Source organism: Pipra filicauda, unplaced genomic scaffold, assembly GCF_003945595.2.
Source record: "Pipra filicauda isolate LSUMZ 115617 unplaced genomic scaffold, ASM394559v2 scaffold33_size4404698_pilon, whole genome shotgun sequence".
Lineage (NCBI taxonomy): Eukaryota > Metazoa > Chordata > Aves > Passeriformes > Pipridae > Pipra > Pipra filicauda.
In genome coordinates, this window is record NW_024104465.1 from 2,224,684 (window position 1) to 2,250,982 (window position 26,299).

Genomic DNA, 26,299 nt, shown 5'->3' on the forward strand with positions numbered 1-26,299 from the left:
CAGGGGTTAGATGAACACTTCCAACACCTTCCCAAACAATAACTTGTTCACTGGGAAACAGGTGTAACTTTACCCAACTGTACAAGTCAACCTATAGTTTAGGCAGCATGTATCAAAAACAGTAACATATTCAAAAAGAAAAGCTCGAGTTTCTTAATGTTGTCTACTCTGTTGCTATGTCTAGATTTGTGTGTGCAGCTGGCTAGCTGGAAGTAACAGCTGCCTTGATGAGGAGTGAAGGAACAGATTTTTTTTCCTCCTACACAGCATCTATATATGACTTGTGCTTTGGTGTTGAGAAATGTTCACATTGGTTGTGTTTCCAGCCAGCTTTGTGCAGCACCTTAAAAAACCCATCATTCCCGATGTTCAGTCCTTGTTCTCCAAATCTCAGAGTTGCAGCTGATGTAGATGAGAAATCCCCAGTCTCGGGGTCTGTCACCAGGGTATATCCACTGCTCTGTAGTTACTCAAACTCCTGGCTCTAGAGTTCATAACTTCACATAAACCCGGCAGGTTTCCAGCAGTACTGCAGGGATCTACCACCCTCTTCCCTCGAATACTTTTTCAATTAACTCAAACCTGTCATAATCAAGGTGAAATACGATGCCATGAGCATGGGAGAGTAGTTACTTGGAGAATGTGATGGCAGGCTCTGTCTGTAATTATCTGACTGCAGGAATAAGTGGTAATCCTGTCATTAGGAAAGACCATCAACACATGCTCTTTGATCTGTCACGCACTGAGAGGTTCCCAAGTTTTAGAGTGTTTTTACCACAGAATGATCTGAGCCAACTGCAATTACAGTGCAAGAGGAGAAAAGGGGCCCCATTTACATCTGTGAGGCTTGGATTGACAGGATGAATTCTCCCTACAAACACTACACTGTAAATTACAGAAGAGATTTGGAGCTGCTCCTTGGCTGGTTGTTGGCTGTTTCCCAGGCTCTAGCCTGGATATTTCTTTAAACCCTTCTCACTTTCCTGCAAGGACCATCACTGTGAGATACAAAATACCTCTGTCTGCTTGTCCTGACTCTTGCAGGACTCGCTCAGAATAAAGAAGACAAATAATATGATCCACAAACAAGTGGCTTTCTCAAGAAACATGCAGCGGGTTTGCTGGTTTTATGATGACAGCAATGTTTATGGAACTTAGTTGTTAAAATTGATTTTCTTTGTAGGAAATGAGTGCCCTGCTGTGACACCATTATTCTCAGTTCCAGCAGTTCACCAGTGTTCTTTATAAAAAACCCACAATTTATGTCAGTTCAAGACACTGTATAAGAATTTCAGGAAATGGGCTTCATCCCAGAGGTTTCTCAGGGCAGGGACCCAATGCTGAGAGAGCTTCTGCTACCACACAGAGTCACTGGGATGCTTTCCAAACCAGAGGGGATACATGGGATCTGAGTCCTCTGAGGACATGAGGGTTGATGCAGCCAAGGGAACTAGCTGCTTTTCCTTGCCAGCTAGAATTTTTGGATATGAGATGAATGGCTGTATGTTCTATATGCTGGATCAGCAGTCTGCATTTTCATCCTCCTGATAAGCAGTAGAGCTTCCCAGAGAAAATTGAGAAAGCCCAAAATAGTAAAAATGATTGAAATACCCTTGTTTCAGTGCATTGTGAGCTGTAGGTCATGCTGTGGCTGAACTATTTCCTTTCCTTCCTTCTTTGTACCAGACACTGATGCAGGCAGTTGGGTGAAACTGGGTGACCTGAAGGTCAGAGAGAACAAACTGCCTGGCTGAACTAAACCTCTGTTTCTGTGTGCAAGAGAAGAGCATTTAGACTCTGCCAAATGGCAGCAAATGTTGCTGAATGTTCTCGTTGAGGAGAGGAAAATGTGTGCAGCAGTGTCAGAGTGTCAGACTCATCCTGCTTTCTTATTTATCACTCACTTCAGATAGAGCTTTTGATTAGAGCTGTCCCCTGGCTTACTGAGAGGCACCTCGACTGGGACACATACTCCTGCCCCTGAAAAAAGTTTGCTGAAAACCAAACTACAAATACCATTTCTGACTCTTCAGCAGCTGACAGCATGCTCAGTTGATGTGCTGCTATTGTAAGCTGAACACAGATCTCTTTTTATAAGAAATAAGGGATTGTTTTTCAGTTCTTTTGTTGATTTGGCCACAGTGCTTATGAAATGGATGTTACAAAATAAAGGCCCTTGAAGGATATTCCCTACTGACAGCTGTGGGAGGTGACCTATGGTGTAGAGGACAGATCACAAGGCAGAAGAATTTAACAAGAATGATTAAACACTGGAAAAAAATAACTGTACAAAAAGACAGACATTTTCTTGTTTGATGTCTTCAACTCATGATCAGAAGCTGTTTTGGAAGAGGTGCTTTATTTGGATGTGTGATCAGGCTCTGCTCAAGGAGATTTAAGTCAAATCTTCTTTTTCATGATATGCCAGATGCAAAGCTGTGTTTTTGAACTAAAACCCATAGGAAATAAAAATAACATAAACTGTGATTTACAGCAAACCCTGTGCAAACCACATGTCCTTGGAGGGCTGAGGTCTAAGTGCTATCTTTAGTTTCTTTCTAACAAACAAACAAATTTAAAAATCCATCCAAATCTGTATGATTCCCTTTCTCCTGACTTCAGCCACGACACTCTAGAGTTAGCTGATTTGGGACAAGAAATCCTTCAATGAAGCAGAAAGAATTTATATATGGCCACTAAACATGGAAAAGTAAACATTTCAAGTGCCTCAGGCAGTTCTGATTACACAGCTTATCTGTGCACAGCAGGTTCATGGAGCCTAAACTGGAGCAGAAACTCTTAGTGACTACTCCATGGTGGACCTGGAGCTCTTGGCACCTGCTGTCTGTGCCACCGAGGGCTGAGGGTGAGAGCTGAAATAACCTTCCAGTGAGGTCCCCCTGGCTGGTGTGGCTCCCTTGTGGGGCAGCTCAGTGCTGCTCTTTCTGAACCTGTTCCTAGTGCCGGGGCATCGATCATGCAATGATCTCTTCTCTACCAGGGCTGTCAGGGGTCTCGGGCCCGGCATGTCCTGGGGAGCACCATGAGTGAGGCCTTGAACAGAACTGCCATGGTCTCATGTCCTGGTGGGGGGAGTCTCTCAGAGTGGGTTTGTGTGGGGGTATCTTTGTTTTCAAATGAAGAAAATAAGCAGAGCTCTAAGCAAGAGGGTGGAGCATTACTCCAGGCAAGGGGCTTGGGGTTATATGGCCGGGGAATGAACACTCTCCGTTGAGTGTCCCACAGCCCCGCTGGAGGAGGTGCCTATGCGTCATCAGAGCAGGTATGACTTGTCACAGCATGACACACTGCAAAAGGCCATCAGATGAAGTTACAAACAAAATACCAGCGGTGTTAAAGAGCAGAGGGCACACATCACTGGCTGGACACTCCACATGCAGGGCTGGGGGCTGGTTTTCCAGCTGCCAGCGGGGTGAGCACCCGACAAGGGCGCCAACACTCGTTAGGGCCTGTGCTGACACGGCGCACAGCTCCTTTCATCCTGCGACCCCAGAGAGTGCTGTGCTGGGCAAAATGGGAGCTGCCACCTTTAAACAAAGCATCTGTTTATTCTTGAAACAATTAGTGACGGCAGTTAGATCTTGAACTCGTTACTGAGCCCAAAACAATTATGATAAAAACAAGTTCCAGATGGGCTCAAAAGGAGTTGTTTTTGTCTTTACTGAATTAGAATGGATTCCATGTCTCCAAGTTCCTCTGGTATTTATGGACAGGAAACATGAATTACACACAATAATTTACAACAAACAAAAGAGATGAACACTGCAACAGCCCATTTATCTTTGCTCATGTGCCTTTTTGAAATTTATGTGCTGTTTAACCCATGGGGAGAGATAATAGCTTTTTTCTTTGTTTTTTAACTCTCTGCTATTTTGGTTTGTATAAACCGAGACAGGAAGCTGTTGAGTTTCTGTTGCAGGGTTCAGTTTACCTGCAACTCCAGGCAAATGCTTGCATGTTCCTAAAAGTCACCCCGGAAATTGGGAAAACAAACCCAGAGGTAACAGGAGGGTCTAATACCGGTCTGTCACTGTGTACATGCAAAACTGTTCCCTTTCAGAAAAAATATATATTTTTAAATTGAAGTCCAAATGAAACCACAGTGGTGAGTGTGCAACATACTAGTTCTTCTTTCTCAGGAAAGTCACTGCTGCTCAGACCTGTGTACATCTGCTTTGGGTCCCTGGGCAGAGGGAGCATGACAGAACAAGGCAGGAGGAAATCAGCAAAGAAACTCCTGGGCAGTGTTTCTGTTCTGGCAGTACCTTCTTGCAGCTGAGACAAAGAATTTAGCTTTGCTTTTTCGGGTTTTTTTATCAGATTCCGTGATTCTATAGAAGGCATCGCTACAAAGGTGTGTAATGCAAACTCAAATATGTGGCTGGACTGATGAGAACTTGTCAAAGGACATAATTCAAAAAACCCATAAAATGTGACACAGACTGTAATAAAGACTAAAGCTGCCCTGGGCATACTGTAGTGCATGAAGTCAGCTTGGCTGAGCTCCGACGGGAGTGAGATCATGGGCAGAAAGCAGCCTGGGAACCAGGGGTGACACTGGGATTTGTTTGGCCTCTTCTAGTGGGAGCTGGTGAGCTTCCCAATGCACTTCATCACTTCTCCCCCTTCTCTCACAAACCTTAGAAAAGAGGCCTTAAGTAGAAGCCTGGACAAGTAGAGTTCTCCAGTTTTGGCTGGAAAACAAGTGAAAAGAAGAAAATTGAGAAACTGATGCCTTTTTTTTCAGATTTTATGCAATGTCTGTTTTGCACATAGTCCTCCACAGTGAATAAGTGGGATTGTCCATCTGGATTCTCATCTCTGGGGAGCTAGTGAGACTGAGCTCTAGGATGAAGGCCTTCCAGCAGAGAGGCTCCCAGTATTCATCTCCAGCCTTGATTCAATCAAGGGGCAGGAATTCTAGTGCTTGAATTCAGCTTCTGTCTGGCATCCCCACTCAGTGAGCACAGATAGGAAACCTCTAATTACCCACCCAAAGGAACAGGATGTTTATTCATGTATTTAATCCATTATTCATTTATTTACTCTCAGTTCTTCAACTCCATTGCCCATCCTGCTGGGGCTGGGAGTTCTGTGGCATGCTGGAGGGCCAAGCTGCAGCAGCAGGGCATTTGGGCTGAAAGAGCCACATGAATATAGGCAGGCCTTTGCAGAGCTCCTGGCCCAATGAGTTTCCCTGAAAGCTCAGCTCTCCTCACCTCTTCAGAGCTGTCACATCTATCCCAGCTCCCACCAAAAGCCTGTAACAACACAGCCAAGCTTATTGACACTGCTGCAGTTCAAGTTCCATGTTCCCCCACGCTCAACTCCATTCCCAGGATCCCTATAACACAGCTATGACCTGAAGGAGTTTTCTCCTTTTCCCCAGCACAGCGATGTAGAGGTGGCTCTCAGCACTGCAGTGCCTGGGGCGTTCAGGAACCCAGTCCCTGGTCTCACAGGCACCCACGGGACTCTCTCTTCTTCCCTCTCTCCCCCAATATGTTGCTTTAACCCCATGTCCTGTCATCTTCCAGCTGGGTTTTGTTCTTCATCAAAGGGCAGTCAGGGCGGAGGTGGTGGAAGACACAAAGACTCCCTCCCCCGCCAGTAATTTCATTTCCCATTTAAACTGAGGGTTTAAAGAGAAATCTCAGGGCTCATTAAGGCTCTGATGACAGCTTAACCCTCTCCTGCACAAACCCAACACGAGGCTCACTCCTTGTCTGAAACCAGGGTGGCTGTAACATTAGACCCGAGTCCCGAGCAGCGCAGGCAGCTCCGGAGAGCACAATCAGCACGAGTGGAGGATGTCAGGTTGCTGTCGTGTGTCGTGTCCTACAGGCGGCAGACGCTCCGCTCTCTCTTGAGGGCTGAATCCAAGTGCTGCTGCCGCTCCACCGAAAAACAGGAGCATCTGCTGGGACCACGCGTCCCTTGTGGTCTCAGCGACCTCGTGCGACCTCGACAGGCCGGGGCGATCTCGGGGAAGCGCCTCACTGCTTCCTCCAGGAAGCAGGAGAGGTTTTGGCAGGAATTACTGACAACCCAAATCCCTTTGTGTGTTAGTGATGACAGGACTCTCCTGATGAGCGAAGGGGCACCGCCGCCCCTTCTCCCGGCCCGGCTCCCGCAGCGGGTCCCTCTCCCTCCAAACACCCGGGTGTGCGGGAACAACACGCTGGCAGCCCCGGGCTCTCGGGGGGCCGCCGCGGGGACCGGAGCTGAGCCGGGGTAGGAATTGGGCGGAGGCATCTCCGGGCAGGTCCCTGTGCCGGGACCCGGCGGCTCAGCCCGGGCACTGCCCCAACCGCGCAGCCCCACGAGCCCACCCAGGTCCCGGTGCCTCTCCCTTCTCTGCCGCTGACGGCCCGTCCTCAGGACGCCCCTGACCCGCCTTTCATTCGGCCGCCGCCGCCATCGGCGTGGGGGGCGGTGCCCGGGGGCGCGTCCCACCCACGGGGGCGGTGCTCGGGGCTCTCGGGGGCGGCACACGGGGCCGGTCCCTCAGGCGGGTCCGTCCCTCACGCGGGTCCCTCCCCCCCGGCCCGTTCCGGCCGCGGCGGGTCCGCTCGCGGTTGGCGGCGCGCGCGGGCCGGGGCCATGAGGCGCGCTCCCATTGGCCGGCGCGCGCAGCCTGTCGCGCGGGGATTGGCCGGGCGCGCCCCGCGGAGGGCGGGGCGTGGGGGGGCGTTAAAGGCGCCGCGTCCCCGCGCTGGAGCGGCGCGGCCATGGCGTACCAGGGCTTCGCGCAGGAGTACCTGGGCATGCCCGCCGTGACCCGCGCGTACACCACCGCCTGCGTGCTCACCACCGCCGCCGTGGTGAGCGGGGACCCCGCCGGGGGGCAGGGCGTGGAGGGTTTGGGGGGGAAGCCGGGGGCTGGCTGAGGGCGGCGGGTGATGGCAGCTGCTCTGCCTGTCTCCCACAGCAGCTGGAGTTCATCACCCCCTTCCAGCTGTACTTCAACCCCGACCTCATCTTCAGGAAGTTCCAGGTGAGGCCCTGCCCGGGATTTGGGGCCCTCGTGCCCCTTCACGGCGAGGGGTGGATGTGACAGGCCGGGCCGTGCGTGTCCCGCTCCCCAGGGTGGACAGGGAGTGCTGTGTCATCCCAAGGGGCTCCTTTCCCACTACTCCAGCCTTCCCTGGCCAGTGTGGGCTGGGTCACCAGCACAGTGTGCCTTCTTGTCACAGGCACCTGGATGGAGACAGCTCCTTCCAGCCTTTCCCTGCCACACACCATCTTGACATTTCCTTTTTTCCTTTACTCAAAGCCCATCTCCCCCTTCTCTGTGACACTGGAGCAGTGTGGGAGCTGCTGTCAGGCTGAGTAGGGAAGGCTTTATTGTAGAGGGGCATGAACAGTGATTTACTTTGGCCCTGGGTGCTGAATTGTAGTTGTTCATCCCTTCCAGAAAAGTAGAGAAATCTTCTTTCCCACACCTGAGAAGGGGAGACGCTCTGATGTGAGCAGTGAAGGGAGGTCCCACACGAGGGTGGGGTGGAGCTGTCTGGTGTCCTGGGGTAGTTGTGAGTGGACAGGTGCATGACTGGGCATCTCCCCTGGATAGGGCAATGGGCTGCTCTACATGTGACAGGGAGAGACCTCTCTGTCCACCTCCTTTTCTCTCTCCTCTCTCTTTTTCAGATATGGAGGCTGATCACCAACTTCCTCTTTTTTGGGCCCCTGGGATTCAGTTTCTTTTTCAACATGATATTTCTGTATCCTTTGGTCTCAGTGAAGCTCTTTGCTCCCATTTTGGCTTAGATGCAATTCCCCCCCATCCATCTTCCTCCCCACGCTGACTTGCCTTGGCAGCAGTTTGGGGCTGTCGGTTCTTCCCTTGGCTCTTTTGGTCTGAATTGAAGCCATTCCCCTGACAACTGTGCCCCCTCCTGCCCCTCCATCTCTGCTTGCTGTCAGGCAGCCCTTACTAAAAGGCTGAGGGAGCTGGCAGTGCTGCTGTGGCTCGTGCTGGAGAGCAGTGCCCGTTCCTGGGGTGAGCTCTGGCTGGAGCACAGCAGGTGCTTATTTCTTTCCCTGGGATCAGTGCTATGAGGTGAAGCTTGCACTGTTCTGCTTGGGGGCTTGGACACTTAGCTGACAGCTTCCTGGGATGAAATAGCTTGCAGTGGCTTATTCCCCCGAAAGTCACGCTGTGGGGACACAGGATGGCCAGCTGTTAATTTCCTATACTGCAACCCCTCCCTTCTCTCCTGCTCCCAGGTACAGGTACTGCCGCATGCTCGAAGAAGGCTCCTTCCGTGGAAGGACGGCTGACTTTGTCTTCATGTTCCTCTTCGGAGGGTTTCTCATGACAGTATCCTTTGGAGTAGGTTGAGGCTCTTTGGTGTCTTCTGAGATGCTGTTGGTAGCGTAGGGCTTGTCTGCTACCTCTCTACATCCCGGTTGTGTTGTTTGGAGCAGGTACCTGCCTGCTGAGCAGCACAGCTGGTTTGTGAACCTTCTTGGTGCCGTGCTGTTATGCCCCAGGCCTGCCAGGCTCATGCCCTGTGGTGTGGGAGAGCTGAGCATGTGGTGGAGATGCAGCGTCTTGCCGTATGGCACAGCTTGTGCTCCTCGTCTTGCCCAGCCTTGTCTTGGCCTGTGCCTCACCCAGTGTGCTGAGAGCAGAAGCAAAATACAGGGAAAGCTGCCCTTGATTGTGTTGGTGTGTGCAGAAGTGCTGGTGCACCTGGCAAGGGGCTGGGCTGCCTCATCCCCAAAGAGGACATGCGGCAGTGTGCTGGGGAAGCTCAGCCTGAAAGGAGGCCACGTTATGCTCTGAGAACCTGTCCAGCTGTGACAGGGCCACTGTCTGAGCTCTAGTGAGTGGAGCACAGCTACAATTGCATGAAGTCTGCTCAGGAAAGTGAGTGCAGCTGCAGGCAAGAACACAGGGCCATGAGGACAAGGAGTGGGATGTCCCCATACCATTGTCAGCACATCAGGCAGCACGAGCCCAGCACTCTGTCCTTGCGACCTGTCAGTGGCTGGAGACATCATCACGCATCTTAAGAAGTTCTTTTCATGACAAAGTAGTCTGCTGGGGAGAAATATCTCCCAAGCATAAACATTCTCTGAATGTCTTCTGCTGTCTTATGCAGATGGCTCAGAGCAGTGCTCTACTCACAGAGCTCTGCATGAAGCTGTGTGAGCTCTCATGGCTCTTGGCCACCCTTGGGCGTTTGGCCAGCCAGTCTCCAGGTGCCTGCAGCACCCATGTGCTTGGCCATAGGTGAATTTGGAGTCCAACTACAACAAGGGCACGGGAATTTTTTGCCTCTGTCTGTCTCCTTGTGTTCTGGAGAAGAGTCCATCATCAGCAAATTTGCTGATGACACCAAATTGGGAGGGAGTGTCGACCTGCTGGAAGGCAGGAGGGCTCTGCAGAGGGATCTGGATAGACTTGAGAGATGGGCTGATTCCAATGGGATGAAGTTCAATAAAGCCAAGTGCCGGGTCCTGCACTTTGGCCACAACAACCCCATGCAGCGCTACAGGCTGGGCACAGAGTGGCTGGAAAGCAGCCAGGCAGAAAGGGACCTGGGGGTACTAATTGACAGGAAGCTCAACATGAGCCAACAGTGTGCCCAGGTGGCCAAGAAGGCCAATGGGATCTTGTCCTGTATCAAAAATAGCGTGGCCAGCAGGAGCAGGGAAGTGATCCTTCCCCTGTACTCTGCGTTGGTGAGGCCACACCTTGAGTATTGTGTTCAGTTCTGGGCCCCTCAGTTCAGAAAGGATATTGAGGTGCTGGAGCGGGTCCAGAGAAGAGCAACAAGGCTGGTGAAGGGACTGGAGCATAAGTCCTATGGGGAGAGGCTGAGGGAGCTGGGGTTGTTTAGCCTGGAGAAGAGGAGGCTCAGAGGTGACCTCATCGCCGTCTATAACTACCTGAAGGGAAGTTCTAGCCAGGTGGGGGTTGGTCTCTTCTCTCAGGCACTCAGCAATAGGACAAGGGGGCACGGGCTTAAGCTCCGCCAGGGGAGATTTAAGTTGGATATCAGGAGAAAGTTCTTTACAGAGAGAGTAATCAGGCATTGGAATGGGCTGCCCAGAGAGGTGGTGGATTCACCATCCCTGGAGATTTTTAAACGCAGATTGGACGTGGCACTGAGTGCCATGATCTAGTAAATGGACTGGATTTGGACCAAGGGTTGGACTCGATGATCTCGGAGGTCTTTTCCAACCCAATCGATTCTATGATTCTATGACTGTGAATTGCAAGAGCCATCTCACTGCTGAAGTTCTTCTGTAGAAGGCAGATACTGGATGCAAGCTAGTTGTTAATATGTGCCACTGTCTCAAGTGCTGTAAGGCTGTGAAGGCCCTTCTTTGAAGGCCGTTTTGATGTTCCCTTTGTAAAGGTGACTACATGAGCTCCCTGGTCTCTAGTGCTTGTAGACATCAGTTTAAGGAGTGAGCAATCTGTGCATGCTATTCCACAGTGTTTTGTTCCGGAGTGGCAGGGAGGGACATATGTGCAGGGAGGGTGGTGGTCAGTACATCTCAGGCAGCCCAGGAAAGGTTTGGTGGCATGGGCAGTGATCAGCTGCCTCAGTTTGGGTTTCCTAGTCACAAGGCACCCTGTGCTTCCTGGAGGTGGTGCACAGGGCAGGTAGGTTTTTCCTTGACTCCGTAGTTCCCAGCTATTTGGACTCTTTGCCAGCCTGTTTTTCCTGGGCCAGGCTTTCACCATCATGCTGGTGTACGTGTGGAGTCGCAGGAATCCTTATATCCGCATGAACTTCTTTGGGCTTCTTAACTTCCAGGCCCCCTTCTTGCCCTGGGTCCTGATGGGATTCTCTCTGCTCCTGGGCAACTCCATCATCATTGACTTGCTGGGTAAGTCAAAGCTGGTGTATGCTGGGAAAAAGGGCACTTTGCAGCCACAGTGCTCTGTTCTCATAGGTGCTACTGGGGCACTGGCACCTCCTCTGGGTTTCACATTACTGAAGATAGTGGGTTTCCTAAAGAGAGCTCACTAGGGTTGCTGGGTGGCTCTTGCTTGTGACCTGCTTTTTGACGTGTCTTCCCCAGAGGCAGAAGTTGGGTGAGCTCTGCCTGATGCTCCTGCTGTGTCTGGTCTCCTGGGTGTCTGGTGCTGCCTTCAGGCTGATGGGCTCCCTGCCTGCTTCTGTGCTGATCACAGCAAAGTGCAGCACCACGGCTCTGGTGGGAGCTGGGCCTGGGTACAACAGCTGAGGGATTCCCGGAGCTTTATCCTGCTTAAGCTCCCAGCAGCTCTGGTTCAGCTGGCACAGGAGTCACAGCTGTGCCTGACCTTGGTGGCTTCTCTCCCCAGGGATTGCAGTGGGTCACATCTATTATTTCTTGGAAGATGTTTTCCCCAACCAGCCTGGAGGAAAGAAGTTGCTGTTAACCCCTGGCTTTCTGTAAGTAAAGCTGATTCTTTCTGGGCTTTGCTGTGTTGCTTCCCAACCTGGGTCACTTCCATAGCAAACTGTGGTCTGTGACCACATGGGGTGACCACAGGACACAACTGCATGCTGACAGCACCTCAGCTCCACAGTTCATGCCTCTGCTGCATTATTTGCATGTTATATACATGTGTACACAGGGCCCATACAGTAGTTGCTGATACCTTCAGCTTTGCTAGTAGAACTGTTCTTATTGCTTGTGGAAATGCTAGATGCAGGTAGGATTTTTTTCTGATGTATTTTTGTAGTTTAGGAAAGCAGAATATGTTCTGCCTCATGCACTGAGGATCAAATCTGACCTAGAGATCAAGGAAGGAGAGGTACTGTCATCGTTGCAAAAGAACAGTTGGTGGTGGCACAATAGGCTGGTGGCTGTGGCTCACAGCCAAACCACCTGGAGGGCCAGGGTGTTCCTAGAAGGGCTGGGGGGTGTATCATCCTCAGCCCACTTTCCTAACCTGCCTGCTTGGTGGGGTGGGCATGTCCCTTGCCAGGAAGATGGTATTTGACACACCTGAAGAGGATCCCAACTATAACCCTCTGCCTGAGGATCGTCCAGACCACCAACCCAGAGGCCAAGAGCAGAACGAGCAGCATCCACAGTAACACAGGGGACTTCTTCATGTGGCCAGATTCCTCTCTTCCGGCTGGACTGATGCTGTGGCCCAGAGATCCCACTGGAATAACACCAGTTGCCATTCCGACGTGTAACGTGTCACTGTCTGTCTGGGTAACCCATCCTCCCCTTGTACCGAGCGGATCCACAGAGCTTTGCACGTGAGAACTGATGAATACTAAGAGGTGTTCTAGGGACAGGGACTGAAGCTGTGACAGCTCCTCAGTTACTCAGTGGGGAATAAGTATCAAATGGGGTGTTAAACCAATTACTCCTTCTCTTTCTGTTAATGACTTGCTGTGTGCCAGGTCACTCTGTACAAAGACTAATGCACCTGGCCCTCACTGTTGTGAGACCTCTTTGTGGGCTTTCAATGAAGTAGTACTGTACCATGGTAGAATGCAGCTCAGCCTCTTCCTCTCCTTTACCCCACTCCTTTTTTGGTGGTTGTTTCCAAAGAGTCTTTACATTAAAGTCTTTATTTTTCGGCTGTGTGTCCATTTCTGCCAGGGGCAGAGGCAGCAATCCATCAGGAATTTGCTCAAAACTGCCAGGTTGCTTGGGCTTTTCTTTTCTGGTGGGCAATGCAAGGTTCAGTCTAGCTGGAAGATGTCCTTCCCCTCTGCTGTCAGCTGGGCTGCAGAGGATGACAAGGGGTGTGGGGGGTGTCTAATGGGAGAAAGGGGTGCCTGGGAAAGGACAGGGGACTGAGCTGGACACTTGATCCAGGCAGTGACTGGAAGCAGCACTTGACACTGGTAATAAAGACTCTCTGCACCTGCAGTGTAATTCCACTGTTGTTGAATTTTTTAGTTCTGAGACTTAAACATCTGAGTTTCAGGGGAAAACTAAACAAACTAGTCCCTACCCTGACAGCTGTGCTAAATGGATTTGACCATTCTTGCTAATGCAGTGCACACTGTGCTCATACCAGACCTCAAAGCCTTTGGAGTAAATCTGCAAATGTATCTTGGTAACGTTGCTTCTGCTTAGACAAACTTGCCAACCACCACCAAACTATGAAGAGAAGTATGAGTACCCAGCATCCAATTAAGAATTATGTGGGAACCTTGTGGCAAAGGAATATTGAACCACACCTCCCACACTCTCCTCCTCTGTGACCTTCCTGTGAAAACACTATTTCATATCAAAAATAAGATGTCATTTGAACAAGTTCTTCTGCTGTACCTGTGTTTCCCTCTCAGAAGAGGCTGAAAGACCCATACAGGTTTGTTTGTTTGTTCTAGAAGACACAGTGGTGCTAAGGGCTAAGCAGTGTCAGACTCAACAGGTACTTGCTGTGTACCTTGCTCACGACCTAATGACACAGAGCTGGTGCCTCAGTTCCTGGAAAGTCTGTCTTTGCAGTCTGCAGAAATGCAAAAGCTGGGCTATGCTTTTAGCTGGGATACCAGATTAACCTAAGGAGTTGTAACTGTAGAGCAAAGAAGCTGCTCCTGGCTGTTCCCCAATGGTCCTAATAATACATGGAGAAAGCTGGCTGAAGTTCCCATCTTTCTGGGAATTGGTCCCTCAGACTGTCCTGCCTTGCCCCTGGCTGCTTGGAGGGACAATTCCTACAGCCTCTCTGGGACTGGAGAAGCAGAGGGACATGCTGAAGTCCTTGTGTGCCCATACCTTGTTGTGAACTTTAGGATTAGGTAACCACAAGCTTCACAGCAATCAAAAAAACTGCATCACAGATCCTAGTTTAAGGCTACAGCAGTTTCACACTTGTTTTAGTCAAACGCCCTAAAGAGGCTGCTGGCAGAAGTCCTTGGTCATATAACAAAGGGAGGCTGAACTGTTCTCAGGCAGACTTCAAGTTTTTATGTCCATGAGACAAAATGTGTGTCATAAGGGAGGCTGAGATGCACCAGGAGTCCCAGGTTTTGTCTTACTTGCTTAAATAACCTTTAAACCTCTCGAATAAGGAGTAATGAATAGAGTACCACTCTGGCACGGGAGCCTAGGATAAGACTGAATAATATTATTCCTAAATTGCAAGTTTTTGGTTTCTGCAGACTAACATCTGGAAAAAGTTGCCTCCCATCCAGGAATCAGAACTGGCTCTGTTATTACTCAAGTCTAAACGTGATAAATTAAGGCCAAAAAGTGGTTTTTTGACTGTGCTAGCAGTGTGGGTGGACCAGCAAGGATCATAAAACCTATGGCTTTATCATAAAGGCCTGAGCATAACTGTCAGGCTGCCAGCAAAATCTGTCCTGCTTGCAACACTCATCAGTTCTGGCAGTGAATGATAGGAACTCCAGCAAAGAGCAGGTGCACCTCAATAGCCAGATAGATTCCAATTGCTTTTTAAGCAAACTTTTATTTTTTTTTTTTTTAATCTCACTTCAATGGATCTTGTTTTTAAACTCCCCAGGGAAAGACAGGTTGTTTCTAGGTATGCAAAATCCTGACACTGCAGTGCTAAGGGTGTTCAAGACACCCACTTTGCTCCGGGTGCTCTGTGTGCTGCAACTGGCAGCGACATGTGCTGACAGTGACCACAGCAAAGCCCCTGGCTGCAGAGAAGCTGCAGTCTCAGTGACTGCAGGTTTCACCTGCTCTACCAGTTCAGAGACTTTGATGTTTTTCAGATGCAATCTTTACAGAAAACAGGGTTCACCCCACACCAGGTGACAGAAAGGACCGTTAAAGTCTGTGATTTCAGTTAAACTGTTCTACCTTGTCAAGTAAACCGGCTGAACACCTCACTGAGTTCATTACAGACTGTGCCAAGTGTGGTAGCAGACCAATCCTTTAGAGAGTTTGTTTGCTGCTTCTAGTTTTAAGTCTCATTCTCGCTTTCTCCTGCAGCAAAAGGTCTTGGGCTGTTTTACCTGTTAAATAAAGCACTCGGGAAAACTGAATGCAAGTGAGTGTTCAGCATTATACCCAAAAGCATTAATATCAGGCCCTGGGGCTGCTCAGTTACCTGCATAGCACAAAACATGGGGAGATTCACTGTTCATTCAAATTTACTGAACTCAACCTAAGTAATATGCATTCCTTTTATTTAAAAAGTTGTCCTAATAGTGCATGTTGCACCTATACAAAAGAATCTTTACACTGTCCACACACAGGTATATAAGGGCTCCAGCACCTGCCACAGGTCTGAGCTCGCTCACGCTGCCAACGCAGCGTTCTTGCTCTGTGGCGTTTGGGTGGAGGGGGTGGGGGCAGAAGTCAGCAGTACTGGGAACTCTTGGCAAGTGGAATGTGTGTCCCCTTCAGGGACAGAGAGACCCCTGCCAATCCTAGATCCATTTGGGGAGAGGGAATAGGGATAAAGTCTGTAGGAAGAGCACCAGTGTCACAACAGGGAGGTTACCAGGCTGGAGCAGTATTGGCCAAACGTCTCATGCGCCTATGGGAGAGAGAGAGAGAGGTACAGTAAGTGCTGTGTTACAGCCAGGGGAGGTCTGACCACACCCAACATTTCTCGAGAGGTTGTAGCAGCTCTGTGCACTCCAGACAGGTTTATTGCCTAGACAGAACTCCTCATTCACCTCAGAGTGCCCCTGTTCATAAGGCTAAGACACTATTTTCAGTAACAGCTTTTAGAGCACTTTTGCTCATTAACTTGGATTGAACCAACTGCTACTGCAAACTATTCAGTCAGCCACAGCTGATAAGCAAAATGACTATGCTACTGTTAATCAGACATAAAAAAAGTCCTGGGAAAGAGCTGAGGCAGTATATTTACTGTTTCCACAATGTATCTTTTGGAGAGATACTAGCCACTCATTATATCTGCCGGGAGCAATTTCACCAGGTAGGAGCAAGTGCTCTCAACTGCTTGTCAAACATGGCTTAGCAGGTCTCTGGGGGGCAGAGCTCCTCCTGAACCACACAGTGCTCCCGTGCTGGCAAACAGGTTGGCATCACTCAGGCTGGAGCTGGCCCATTCCTACATCACACAGCACTTTGCCCTACATAAAAGGCAGCCTTGTGGCAGGATTCTAGGTAGCATGACAGTGCACGAAACTCCAGTATTTTTGATTAATGCCTTCCTATAGAAACAAACCCCCTAGGGCAAACAGAGAGCCCAAGGAAAAGGAAAAAAAAAAGAAAGGAAACTTTGCTTCAAGCAGATTGGTTAAAGTAGAGTTTTTGGTGTTTATGGAGCAAGGTGATAACAATTTAAATGCCCTGAAGCTAAAGGGATATGAGTTTCTGTTGTAGTGTGCAGGTCTGACATTCTGCCAGTTGGCTCTCAGTAGAGAAAGACAAACATCAAAGCTTTTAACTTCTCTCCTAGGGACAGGCCAAGAGAACTGTCTGAAGTAGTGGCAGCACCTTGTGTTTCTGTCCTGGTCTCTGATCTTCTTCTCCATCTCGGCATCTGTGAGGGTTTCCAGGAGAGGGCACCACTGGTCAGCGTCCCCCGTGTTGCGAATTGCGATCTCCACAGTCGGCAAAGGGTTCTCGCTGCAGGGCAGGGCAGAGGGCAACAAAGCAACATCCATCAGAACACTCCTCTGGGTCACCAGCCCAGATACAAGCACAAGGACAACAGAGCCTCATTTACAGTGTTTCAGGATTCAGCACTCATTCTTAGCTCTGCTTAGCACAGCATGGCTCCCTGCAGTTCACCACAGGCTCCTGGTTACAACCTTGCTGTGCCTGAAGTTTTTGGGAGAGCCGCTCCTGCCATTTCTGTGGGGTTTGTGCTAGAACTGGGGCTGATTCAGTTCTCCCCTGCAAGCAGCCATTACATCCCTGGCTGGCAGCATCCAAGCCCTACAGGCACAGGCACAGGTCATACCAGGTCATTAGTGCTGGGAGCGCTTCTCCCACCACAGCAGCGGGGCTGGGACTGTTCAGAGAGCTCCTTGTCTAGCCTTGCTCTTCTGCAGCTCTGACTTCCTAGGTGTAGTTTGCCTAACACACCCCTGACAGCTCTTCCCTGGCAAAAGTCTGGCTTTCTGGGAGCCTGATAGTGGAACAAGCATTGTTCTCCCAGTTGCCAGGGAAAGGGTAGTCTTTTAGGACCTGCTGTTAAGCAGAGGCTGTGGCTACTCCCTATACAAGCAATGAATCACTAGGCTGTGTCACAAGATCTGCTCCTCAGAGATCTCTCTGCCCCGACCAGCTGTATTATCACATGCACAAAAATATTTATTGCTTCACTAGCCGCTTTTCAGTAAAAGTCAACAGGAACTGACCAGGAGTAGCTTCCCAAATATTGACAGAGGAGCCGGAAGCCCAGCATAAATATAGAGGAGCCTCGGAATGTAAATGTTTGCTTTGAATTCTCGAAAGCAAAGCCTGAGCTGCAGAAGTGTGTGTGTGAGAGGAGCCCTGGACAGGTGTGCACACACATCCAGCCCCCTCCCCAGGGACATGTCTCCCTACGTAGGATTTCAGCACTCATGGGCAGCCCTCTCATTCCCCCAGGAAGGAACTGAAATGGTAATTGTCATGGGAACACACAACATCTGCATCAAAGCTAATAATATAAAATAACAACTCTTCAAAGTGATGCTACAATGAAAAATTCATCCAGAGTCTTTGGTATCCGATCTGGGGAGGAAACTTTAGTCAAATCTACTTCAAGTACTGCTGACATCCACTAAACAACACTCAAACCCAGGAATTTCATCTCAGCCCCAGGCTGCCACACATTCCAGGCAAAATGCTAGATATTAACTGGGGTGTTTTTTCTACTTGATAGCATGGTCTCTATCATGTAAGTCTCTCACTTACTACACTTAACACTGGGCACCCACAAGAATTAAACAGGGGTGAAAAGCTGGCTTCATGTGCATAACGTAATTGCAAGGCAACTCAGATACCACATTTCTTGAGCAAAGAATCAGAGATAAACTGAAAAATCCTCCCTTGTCTCCCAACTCCACAGTAAGACAGCTCCTCCTCCCCTGTTATTTCCTGATGAAGACAACAGTGCTGCTGGCAGAATGGCTGAAAGGCAGGAGTCTGAGGAGAGCAAGGCACTCTCTCTGCTCGGGGTCCTGGCCTCAGGCAGTGGTCTCAGGGGCATGCCAACAGGGCAGGGAAACACCATCCTTTGGAAAAGTGACTCCTCAGGCACGTGGGTTTGGTGTGTGAGAGAATTTGTGCCATCATGCAGGTCCCAAAGGCAAAACTCTGGCTATGAAGTGCCGTGTGCTGCCACCAGAAACATTCAGAACTGAGGTGGGAACATCTTAACACACCATCCCCCCGAAAATCCCACAGGCAGCAGTTACCTGTCTGCCTCCAGTCCTGCCCTTCCACTGGGCTTTTGGGCTCTCCTTGTTTTGCACGGAGCAGGCTAGCTCTCTGGAAGAACTGCCCTGGCTTTCATCAACTAAAAGACAGTTTTACCTCTCCCTCAGATGATTAAGAGGCACATGACTTCTCAAACTCCCAGTCCCTTGAGATATTAAGGTTCTTTTGATACATCTAAAGCAGACCCTTTCCTTACATCAATGGAATGATGTTGGAGCAACCACCACTCCTGTGGTTTGGGAATTCAGGAACTAACCAACCACAGAACCCAAATATCATTAATCACTGCAAGGTTTCAAAAGTACTACTTTGCTGGAAGAAAAAAGGGAAGAGGACATGTTTGTAGAATGACAAAAAGCAAGGTTTCAATTAGATGTTTTTCCTCTCTGAACAGCTCATGTCTATGTACTTTGTTCTGTTGGGGTTCTTTTCTTAGTTTTTTATTCTCCCCCCACCTTGCAATACTGCCACAGTCTAAAGACAGCCCAAAATCTGCCTGTTTGAACTACCCCTAAAAGGAAGCACTGTTCAGTAACCATGGCCATGTTTTTAGAGAGAATAGTTTGAAGTTGGCACAAACATGATATATCTGAGAGAGCCTGGGCATCACTGACTAAAATTTTACTTGCTTCAAGTTCCAAAGACTCACAGGAAGCAAAGGGAGAAATGACCCCCCAGCAACAGTAACAGGTACACAAGGTTAATTTCTTAACTTGGACATCTGCAGTACCTGGAAAGGCACAGGAAGGAGGGACAGACACTACACCCTCTGCTACTGCAGGCCACAATGTGCTGGCAGCATGACAGGTTCTCATCTACCACCCTGAAAGTTCCCATCGTTTCTCAGGAATGCACACCCACTGCTCTGTTGTTGTTGTTGGATGTGGTCCCAAGCTGGAACTGCAAATATCAGTCAGCTGCTGTGGATGGAAAGGTAGAAGCCATCTCACCAACTCCACGAGGAGAAGGGACATCAGCAGGATGGATACACAACGTAACAGTTTCAGTAGAAGAGTTTAATTCACATGTGCTAAACAGTCCCTTTCCATTTTCTAATATGAATTACTCTGGGGATCACTTTAGAACCAAGTAGTTGCTGTGGAAGACTGTCAGGATAAAAATTACATCCAGAGGAAGCAGAGTGAGACTAGTGAAAGAGCAACTAGTCCAGAGCAGTTCAGTGCCTGTTTTCCACAGAAGGCTAACCAGACAGGAAACCTTTAGACAGAGGAGGAGGAAGGAGCAGAGCTCATGGCAGCAGCCCCATAGCTTCCAGCTCCTCCATCTTACCCCCCCTCTAACTGCTCACTGCCCTCTCCCTGAGGTTCCCCTTTGCTGCCACACAAAACTGGTGTCAGCAGTACCATTCCCTCACCTCTGCAAATACAGCCTTTACTGAACTCAAACTTCCCCGACTGTCACCATGACGCGGGGTCACAAAACCTCAGAGTGCACATTAGGGGATGGTTACAGCCTGCAGACTCAGCACCCTGCTGTGGATAACATCAGTACAGGAACTCCTCACAGAACACTGCACGGCACAACTGGAAACCATTATCAGTAGGAGACAAGTTACAAAGCTGACTAATCAAACCTGACACTGCTGCTTTCCAGCTGTGAGAAGGGCCTATGATCAAGCCAACTCTAACATCAGCCAGGGTAGAGAGCTACAGTTTCCATCAGTCTGAGTTAACACATTGAAGCTTGAGACAGTGGATGGCCCAAGTCAGGCAAAGCCAACAAAACAGAAATATATCCAGGGCTCACCATTAGCTTACATTAGAAGAGGAAGACACAAGATATTCAGTCCCCATTAAGCAGCCTTTCATTCTACAGCAGAAGCTGACAGTTCATCATATTTGGTCCTGAAATGTATTAGACCCAACAGGAAAAGATACTTGGGCACAAGCACAAATATTTCTAAGAAGGACAGAATGGGTACAAGCCATAAGGACCAATTTCAAAGGGAACCTTCTGCATCAGGTCAGCTGTTCTAAGATCCATTGATGCAGATGCCCATGAAGTACAAACACACCCCCGGAGCTGTAGGAGGAAGGTGACAGTTCAGTACCTGAAGGCGTATGTCTTCTGGTGCCAGCTCAGCTGGCCCCGGATGCTGTAGGCAATAGTAGTGACAAACTCCCCACCCAGGCCAAGCTCTGAGCACAGCTTCAAGGCAAACTTCTCTGGTGAATTCTCCTTCTCTGACATGTCCCACTCAAACTGGTCTACAAGGGAAATGTTCCCTACATGGATGTTCAGCTGGAGATAAGGAAAGAAACAGGTTATTTTTTTCTGCTCTCACAATGGTTTGTCAGAGTAATTGAACTGAGGAGGCAGAGGCTGGAGAAGAGAAGCAGAGCAGTAACTCCCAGTTCATTCATCTGCAGAGTTCCTCAACTGATTTCTTAACTCCAGTAGCATGAAGGCAACTCAGCTTTGCTCATCAAGGTTCAGTTCTTCCAAAAGAAGATGACAATGCTTTAACTGAACTATTTCATCATCTCGGGGGCTAGCACATGAATGTTTCAATAATCTGCCATCTTTGTTCTGTTCTCAACACATGGGACAAAACACAATCTGAGAGCTCCTTTGCAGTCTTACTCCCCCAGCCACAGAAACCCAAATGGTTCTGCTCTCGTTCTACTGCCTTCCTGTATTACCTTAATAATAACTCGTTGGTCCGACTGATCTTCCAGGATACTGTCAGTTGGGTACGACTCGATCTGCTGTCGGATGGCAGACGCAATAGCAGGGACAAAGGTCAGAGGATTCAAATCCAGGTCATCACAAAGAATCTCAGAGAACATTTCTGGGGTCATTAGCTTTTCTGATACAGAAGAAGAATCAACACTGTTAACCTTCTTAGAAATCAATATCTGATACTTACAGAATACATAAAATTAATCCCACAGTGTGAGAAAGGGAATCCCAAATGCTTTTAGAAGGGTGTTTTGTATCAGGTTTGTAAGGACATGCACACTGACATAGGGACTTACAGCCTTCTTTACCTGCATGGAGACAGTGTGGCTATGGTATAACAAGCCCCATCCATTAATCTCAGCTAACAGAGTAGTCTCAGACCACTGAGCTGATGAACTGGCTCAGGAGAATACGCCAGTTAAACTCTTTGGACTACATGAGTCCAGGAATGACTGCAACCCATGGCAGAGCATTTGCTAAGAGACATGAGCACCGAATACAGTCCAGAGGGGGAGCTTTAAAGCTTTGTGTATATGAGGCAAGGACATGCACATTCATGCTTGTTTTCTCTTCACATTTGGTGATGGATACAACTATATCTCTCCAGCCTTAGGAAACTCTCCTTGCTACATACCATTCATGTTCCACGTAAATGCATCTCTGAGTTTCTGCCCATCAATTTCCATATCAAGCCTGATTGGAACCAGAACCTCTGGCTGGGATGCATTCTCATGGATCACTGCTGGGTCATGGTCATCAAAGCTAAAAGGAAGAGCAACAACAGAGTATATGCAACTAGCACATGACACATCTGGCGTCCATAGAGGGGAGGCATTGTTTGTTGGAAGCAATCCCCACGCTCCAACTGCATAATCAGTCTATAGACAGACTGCTCAATGCAAACTTACAGGGCTAAAAGTAACCAATACCAGTTTATCACCTTTTATTACACCTTTCAGAATACATTCTTGCAAATAAAACAAGGAAGCTTTCCAGGATTACATTTATCTTGGTTGCTTCAAGTTTTAGAATGGAAAAAAGTTAGTCATGAGCCCCAGCAGCACTTTCCACTGAATAAAGTAGATCAAAGTTACTGGAATATGGTGGTGAGAGGCAGGCTGTCCTTCACAGAGAGGGTCCTCAAATGACAACTGCTCAGCAAATCTGCAGGAAGTAGAAGGAACTCATCAGGAAAAGAATGAACCATTGCCCTGACAAAAGGAAAGCCTCCTCTCTGAGCCCTGGCTGGGTGCTGTAAGGAAGAGCCTCAAGGCATACAATTTAACTAAGAGCCTCCAAACTGGCAACCTGCAGGTCTTTTGTCAATTAAGAGATGAATCACAACAGCACCGCCCTGGTAGTGTATCACTTTGGTAACTGTTTCCACTTTCCGGAAGCAGGAAGCTCTTACCACAGAGGGAACGTTCTCTTCTTATCCCTGCCCATGCGATTCCTGTTAATGGTTGTTGAGCATGGCACTGCATCCAGGTGGTGAGAGCTGTTGGGCAGGGTCGGCACCCACTGGTTGTTCCTCTTTGCCTTCTGTTCTCTGAGGAAGGAGAGTGGATGTTAAACTGCAGACCCTGAGCACCACTGTTACTATGTCAGGAATGGCATAACCTTAAACTTAAAACTCCTATCATGAGTTCCTGCTCTTTTATTCTGGAACCATCCACATTACTGTTCCAAGAACTCATGTTCCACACCAGCCTCTGGGAAGCCCATTCTCCAGCTCACAATTATGCATCAGATATGGATCCAGGTGCAGCATTATAAATACTATGTTCATATTTGGACTTTCTATCTACACTTTATAAAAAGACTACTGAGAAATGCGAGGTCTCCAGAAGGCAGTATGTGCAGGGAGTGTGTTCTGCAAAACATCTGTTACAGATGGAATGCAGTAATTGCAAAAAAAGTTGTATCATCAAACACTTACGTTTTATTTCCTGTTGTATGTGGGCAGTAACCCAATCCTCAGGCTCTGGAGATCTCCATTTGCCCAACACTGCAAACTGTTTAATCCCACTGGCAAACAAGCCCTGCACAATGGCCTGCGCTTCCTGCCCAAGCTGACATCTTCCAAGCAGCTCCATTCTGAGCTTGGCCCCCACCAACCCTGGTTACCTGAGGTAGGTGGGAGGCTCTGTGCTGATGGACACTGCTTTATACTTCTCATCATTTCCATCCAAGATCTCTTCCACTTCAGAGGCCTTTAACAGAGTCACGCTCGTGGCTAATGTTGTATAGCCGTGATCTATTACCAGGAAAGAGGCCAATAATTAACACCAGAAAGGGCTACATAGCACTGTAACATTAACAGGCTACATAGTGACAACCCCTCTCTGACACTGCAGGAGGAACTAAAATAGGCTACCAAGTGCTACAAGCGTCCTTTGGGCTTCATCTATCTTCTCTTAGACATTTACAAAGCCCAGAAAACAATAAATCCTCAGTGGACTTAAAGGTTGGAAATAGAGAGGCAATGATCAATAGAAAAGCTGTTAAGACTCGGAAAAGGGGGAGAAACCTCAGGACAGCTCTTGCTGAATGACAGAGACCATCTGCACTGGACAGTCCTGCTAAGGCTCTGAGAAAGAGGAGTTAGGCATGGGATCAGGATGCACAATTAGGGCGACCACAGGGAGAGATCAGAGGAAGAGGACTAGACATTAATATTATTGTAATAGCACCAAAGGTCACTGTGGACATTCTTCCTCTAGCACAGCTAAGAATAACACACAGATAAGACTTACATCTTCGGGGACTGTGAGACCGCTGATTTTCTGTTGGGGGGAAAAAAAGAAAGCAAGAGATCAGCAGGATACTTGGGGGAAGGAGACGTAAGTCCAGAGTAAACCACGACTTTTTTTATGCTTTAGTCTACAGAGCATACAAGTCATATTGCTGAGAAATTTAACTGCTTGCTATTAGTGCCCTAACAAAAACAATACCAATATTCTCCCTGTAGTACTCACATCAGTAGCAATGCACCACAAATTCTGGCAGCCATAAACTTTGCCAGGAGCAAAGTTAAGCAAAGGTGCACATTTTCAATGGGGCATCCTTGCAACACTCCTGCCTATTTGACAAAAGAGGCAATGATGCCCCTCTTTTGTCTATAAAACTTTTCTGAAACACAGTATCATTACACTATTATTATTATATAGCATCACTGGAGATGTGGCTTTTGCTTTGTGACAAATGCAGCCAAGCCCAGGAATGCCACGATGGCTGTTTCCATTTCAGAACACTTTTGATCAGGTGATATTTGTTGCCGGGCTGAACCAGGAGCCACCAGTGCCACCAGTGCAGGGGGTTCCATCACCGGGGCGGCCTGAGCGATTCACCACAGCCCTTGAGGTGCACAAGCCTCTGAATTGCCAGGGACAGTTTTTCAAGGCCAAATTTTGGATAAACACTACTGGGAATGTTTACTCATCTTCTCACCATGTGAAGAGGCCACTATCTTCTTCCTTTCTTCCACGGTGGCCAGTCGCCTCCAGAGCGAGGGGTACCTCTTGTACAGGGAACCGCGAAACATGCGCAGGTAGTTTCCCACCTACAAGAAGAGAAGTGAAAATGTGGCCTTGTATTCCATTTAGGAGATTTTTAGCAGAAGCTGAAACAAATTCATCTCTTTGTAACAATAGGAGGGACCTCCTAAGAGGGTTCTTTGTTTTTTGGGGGATTTTTTGTGATAGACTGATTGTGCTGGGTTTGGCATCAAACAGTACCATAATTTTTCTGGCAACACAGAAAACAAAATTTTTATCATCACTTATTTCACTAGTCTTATACAAAAAACCTGTCATCCATTGGCAATAATCAATTTAATAGGAAAACACTTCATTCATTTTCATGTACTTTTGAAAAACCTACCCTTTCTTTACTTCAATTTCCACATCAATGCACAGTGTTCAGTCAGAATTAAACCAAACCAGATACTCAGCTCTCTGACATTATAATTTTTACTTTGAACCTCTGAGCCATTTTGACATTGCTTCAATATAGCAAATGCCCAGAGACTTGTATTTTGTTTTAAATCCTCTGAACATGCCAAATGTGACTGCTGCCAATAGTCCTTTTTCAAATTTACTTACCATCTGTAAAGCAGTTACGTTCTTCCTGGCATAAGATCCTCACCTGTGCTGAAGGCTACAGCAGGCCTTGCTGAACAACAGAACTATTTCTAGGTTCTGAAATCAAATTTTTAGACTGGTAGTACTGGCAGACTCCCACACAATGAGGTTTCTATTCCTTCTTTGACAAGACTCTTTTGATCTTAATTTTTAATTGTATCTTTCACTCTCTACAGTGCTCATCAACAGACAGAAATCAACAGTAGGTAAAAAAGGCAACCCTTTTCCCCCTCGATGTGCCTGATGTGACAATCTCACAGCCCAGCTGACTGCAGTTACAGTTCTTCTTTCAAACTTTACATTTCACATGAGACAGCAAGGGGTCTTCAGTCCCCGCTCACGCTATACAGACGGCAATTTAATTTATCCAGTATTTCCTCTTTCGCATCAGGGCGGGAGCTATAACATTTTTTCCTGTTTCCAACCGTGACCATTTCTATGGTGCTGAAGGACTAGTATTTCGTGCCTTAGAAAGGCTTGTCTTCAGGGAGGCTGAACATCCTCTCCGCCCGGGAGAACAGTCTCAGCACAGGCACTGGGGGGCTAAAGCGCTGCACGCCGGCGATTGTTGGCCAGACCCGTCTGCACAAGCACAAGGAGCCGCGCTGGCTGATTCTGGTGCTGTTTCTGACCCCAAAGGCCCACGTGTGGGATCCATTACCTCGCAGAACGTGAAATAACCCAAGTCCTGAACAAGAAATCCGAGCGGGGTCGCAGGCGGGGACCCGCTCCCCGCGTACTCGAGCGTGTCCCGGGGGCGCCCTTACTGGGAGCACTGGTACCCCCAGTCCCCCAGCACGGCCGAGGGGACCCGCGGGGGCCGCAGACCGGTCCCCCCACCCCCGGGCTCCCCCTCGCCCCTTCCCCACCCCGCGCATCCCCCCCAGCCCGGCCCGGGCCCGGCTCCCGCCCGGGCCGCACCTCGGAGCCGATCATGTAGAACTCGCCGTCCTCCTCCAGCTGGAACTTGACGGGCTTCTGCCCGAAGGTTTTGCTCAGCGCCATCATCATCATCGCGGCGGCGGCGGGCGGGGGGAGCGCCCGGGGTGCGGAGCGGGGCCCGGCAGCGGCGGCGGCAGCGACAACGGGCGGCTCCGCGGCCTAGTGCGGCCCCGCTCGGCGCATGCGGA

General features: G+C 48.9%; 2 protein-coding genes across 3 annotated transcripts; one reads left to right on the forward strand and one right to left on the reverse strand.

Annotated features, from left to right (window-relative positions):
* Positions 1-6,702: 6,702 nt before the first annotated feature.
* Positions 6,703-12,873, forward strand: LOC113984301 (derlin-2-like). 2 transcript variants are annotated; one of them, XM_027714225.2, is made up of 7 exons: positions 6,703-6,845; positions 6,956-7,018; positions 7,672-7,745; positions 8,251-8,344; positions 10,677-10,872; positions 11,333-11,423; positions 11,963-12,873. In XM_027714225.2, the coding sequence occupies exons 1-7, from the start codon at positions 6,753-6,755 to the stop codon at positions 12,072-12,074; spliced, it is 723 nt and encodes a 240-aa protein (XP_027570026.1). In that variant the 5' UTR covers positions 6,703-6,752; the 3' UTR covers positions 12,075-12,873. The 2 variants fall into 2 exon arrangements, with proteins under 2 accessions (XP_027570026.1, XP_027570025.1); XM_027714224.1 differs by having other exon boundaries at positions 6,709-6,845; positions 6,953-7,018.
* Positions 12,874-15,083: 2,210 nt separating this feature from the next.
* SMARCB1 (SWI/SNF related, matrix associated, actin dependent regulator of chromatin, subfamily b, member 1) lies at positions 15,084-26,267 on the reverse strand. The gene is made up of 10 exons (XM_027714223.1): positions 26,091-26,267; positions 24,478-24,589; positions 23,784-23,813; positions 23,155-23,284; positions 22,439-22,576; positions 21,662-21,789; positions 20,988-21,154; positions 20,396-20,586; positions 16,390-16,521; positions 15,084-15,457 (listed from the first exon to the last, which is right to left on the reverse strand). Exons 1-10 carry the CDS (start codon positions 26,181-26,183, stop codon positions 15,418-15,420), a joined length of 1,161 nt encoding a protein of 386 aa, XP_027570024.1. The 5' UTR covers positions 26,184-26,267; the 3' UTR covers positions 15,084-15,417.
* Positions 26,268-26,299: the final 32 nt, after the last annotated feature.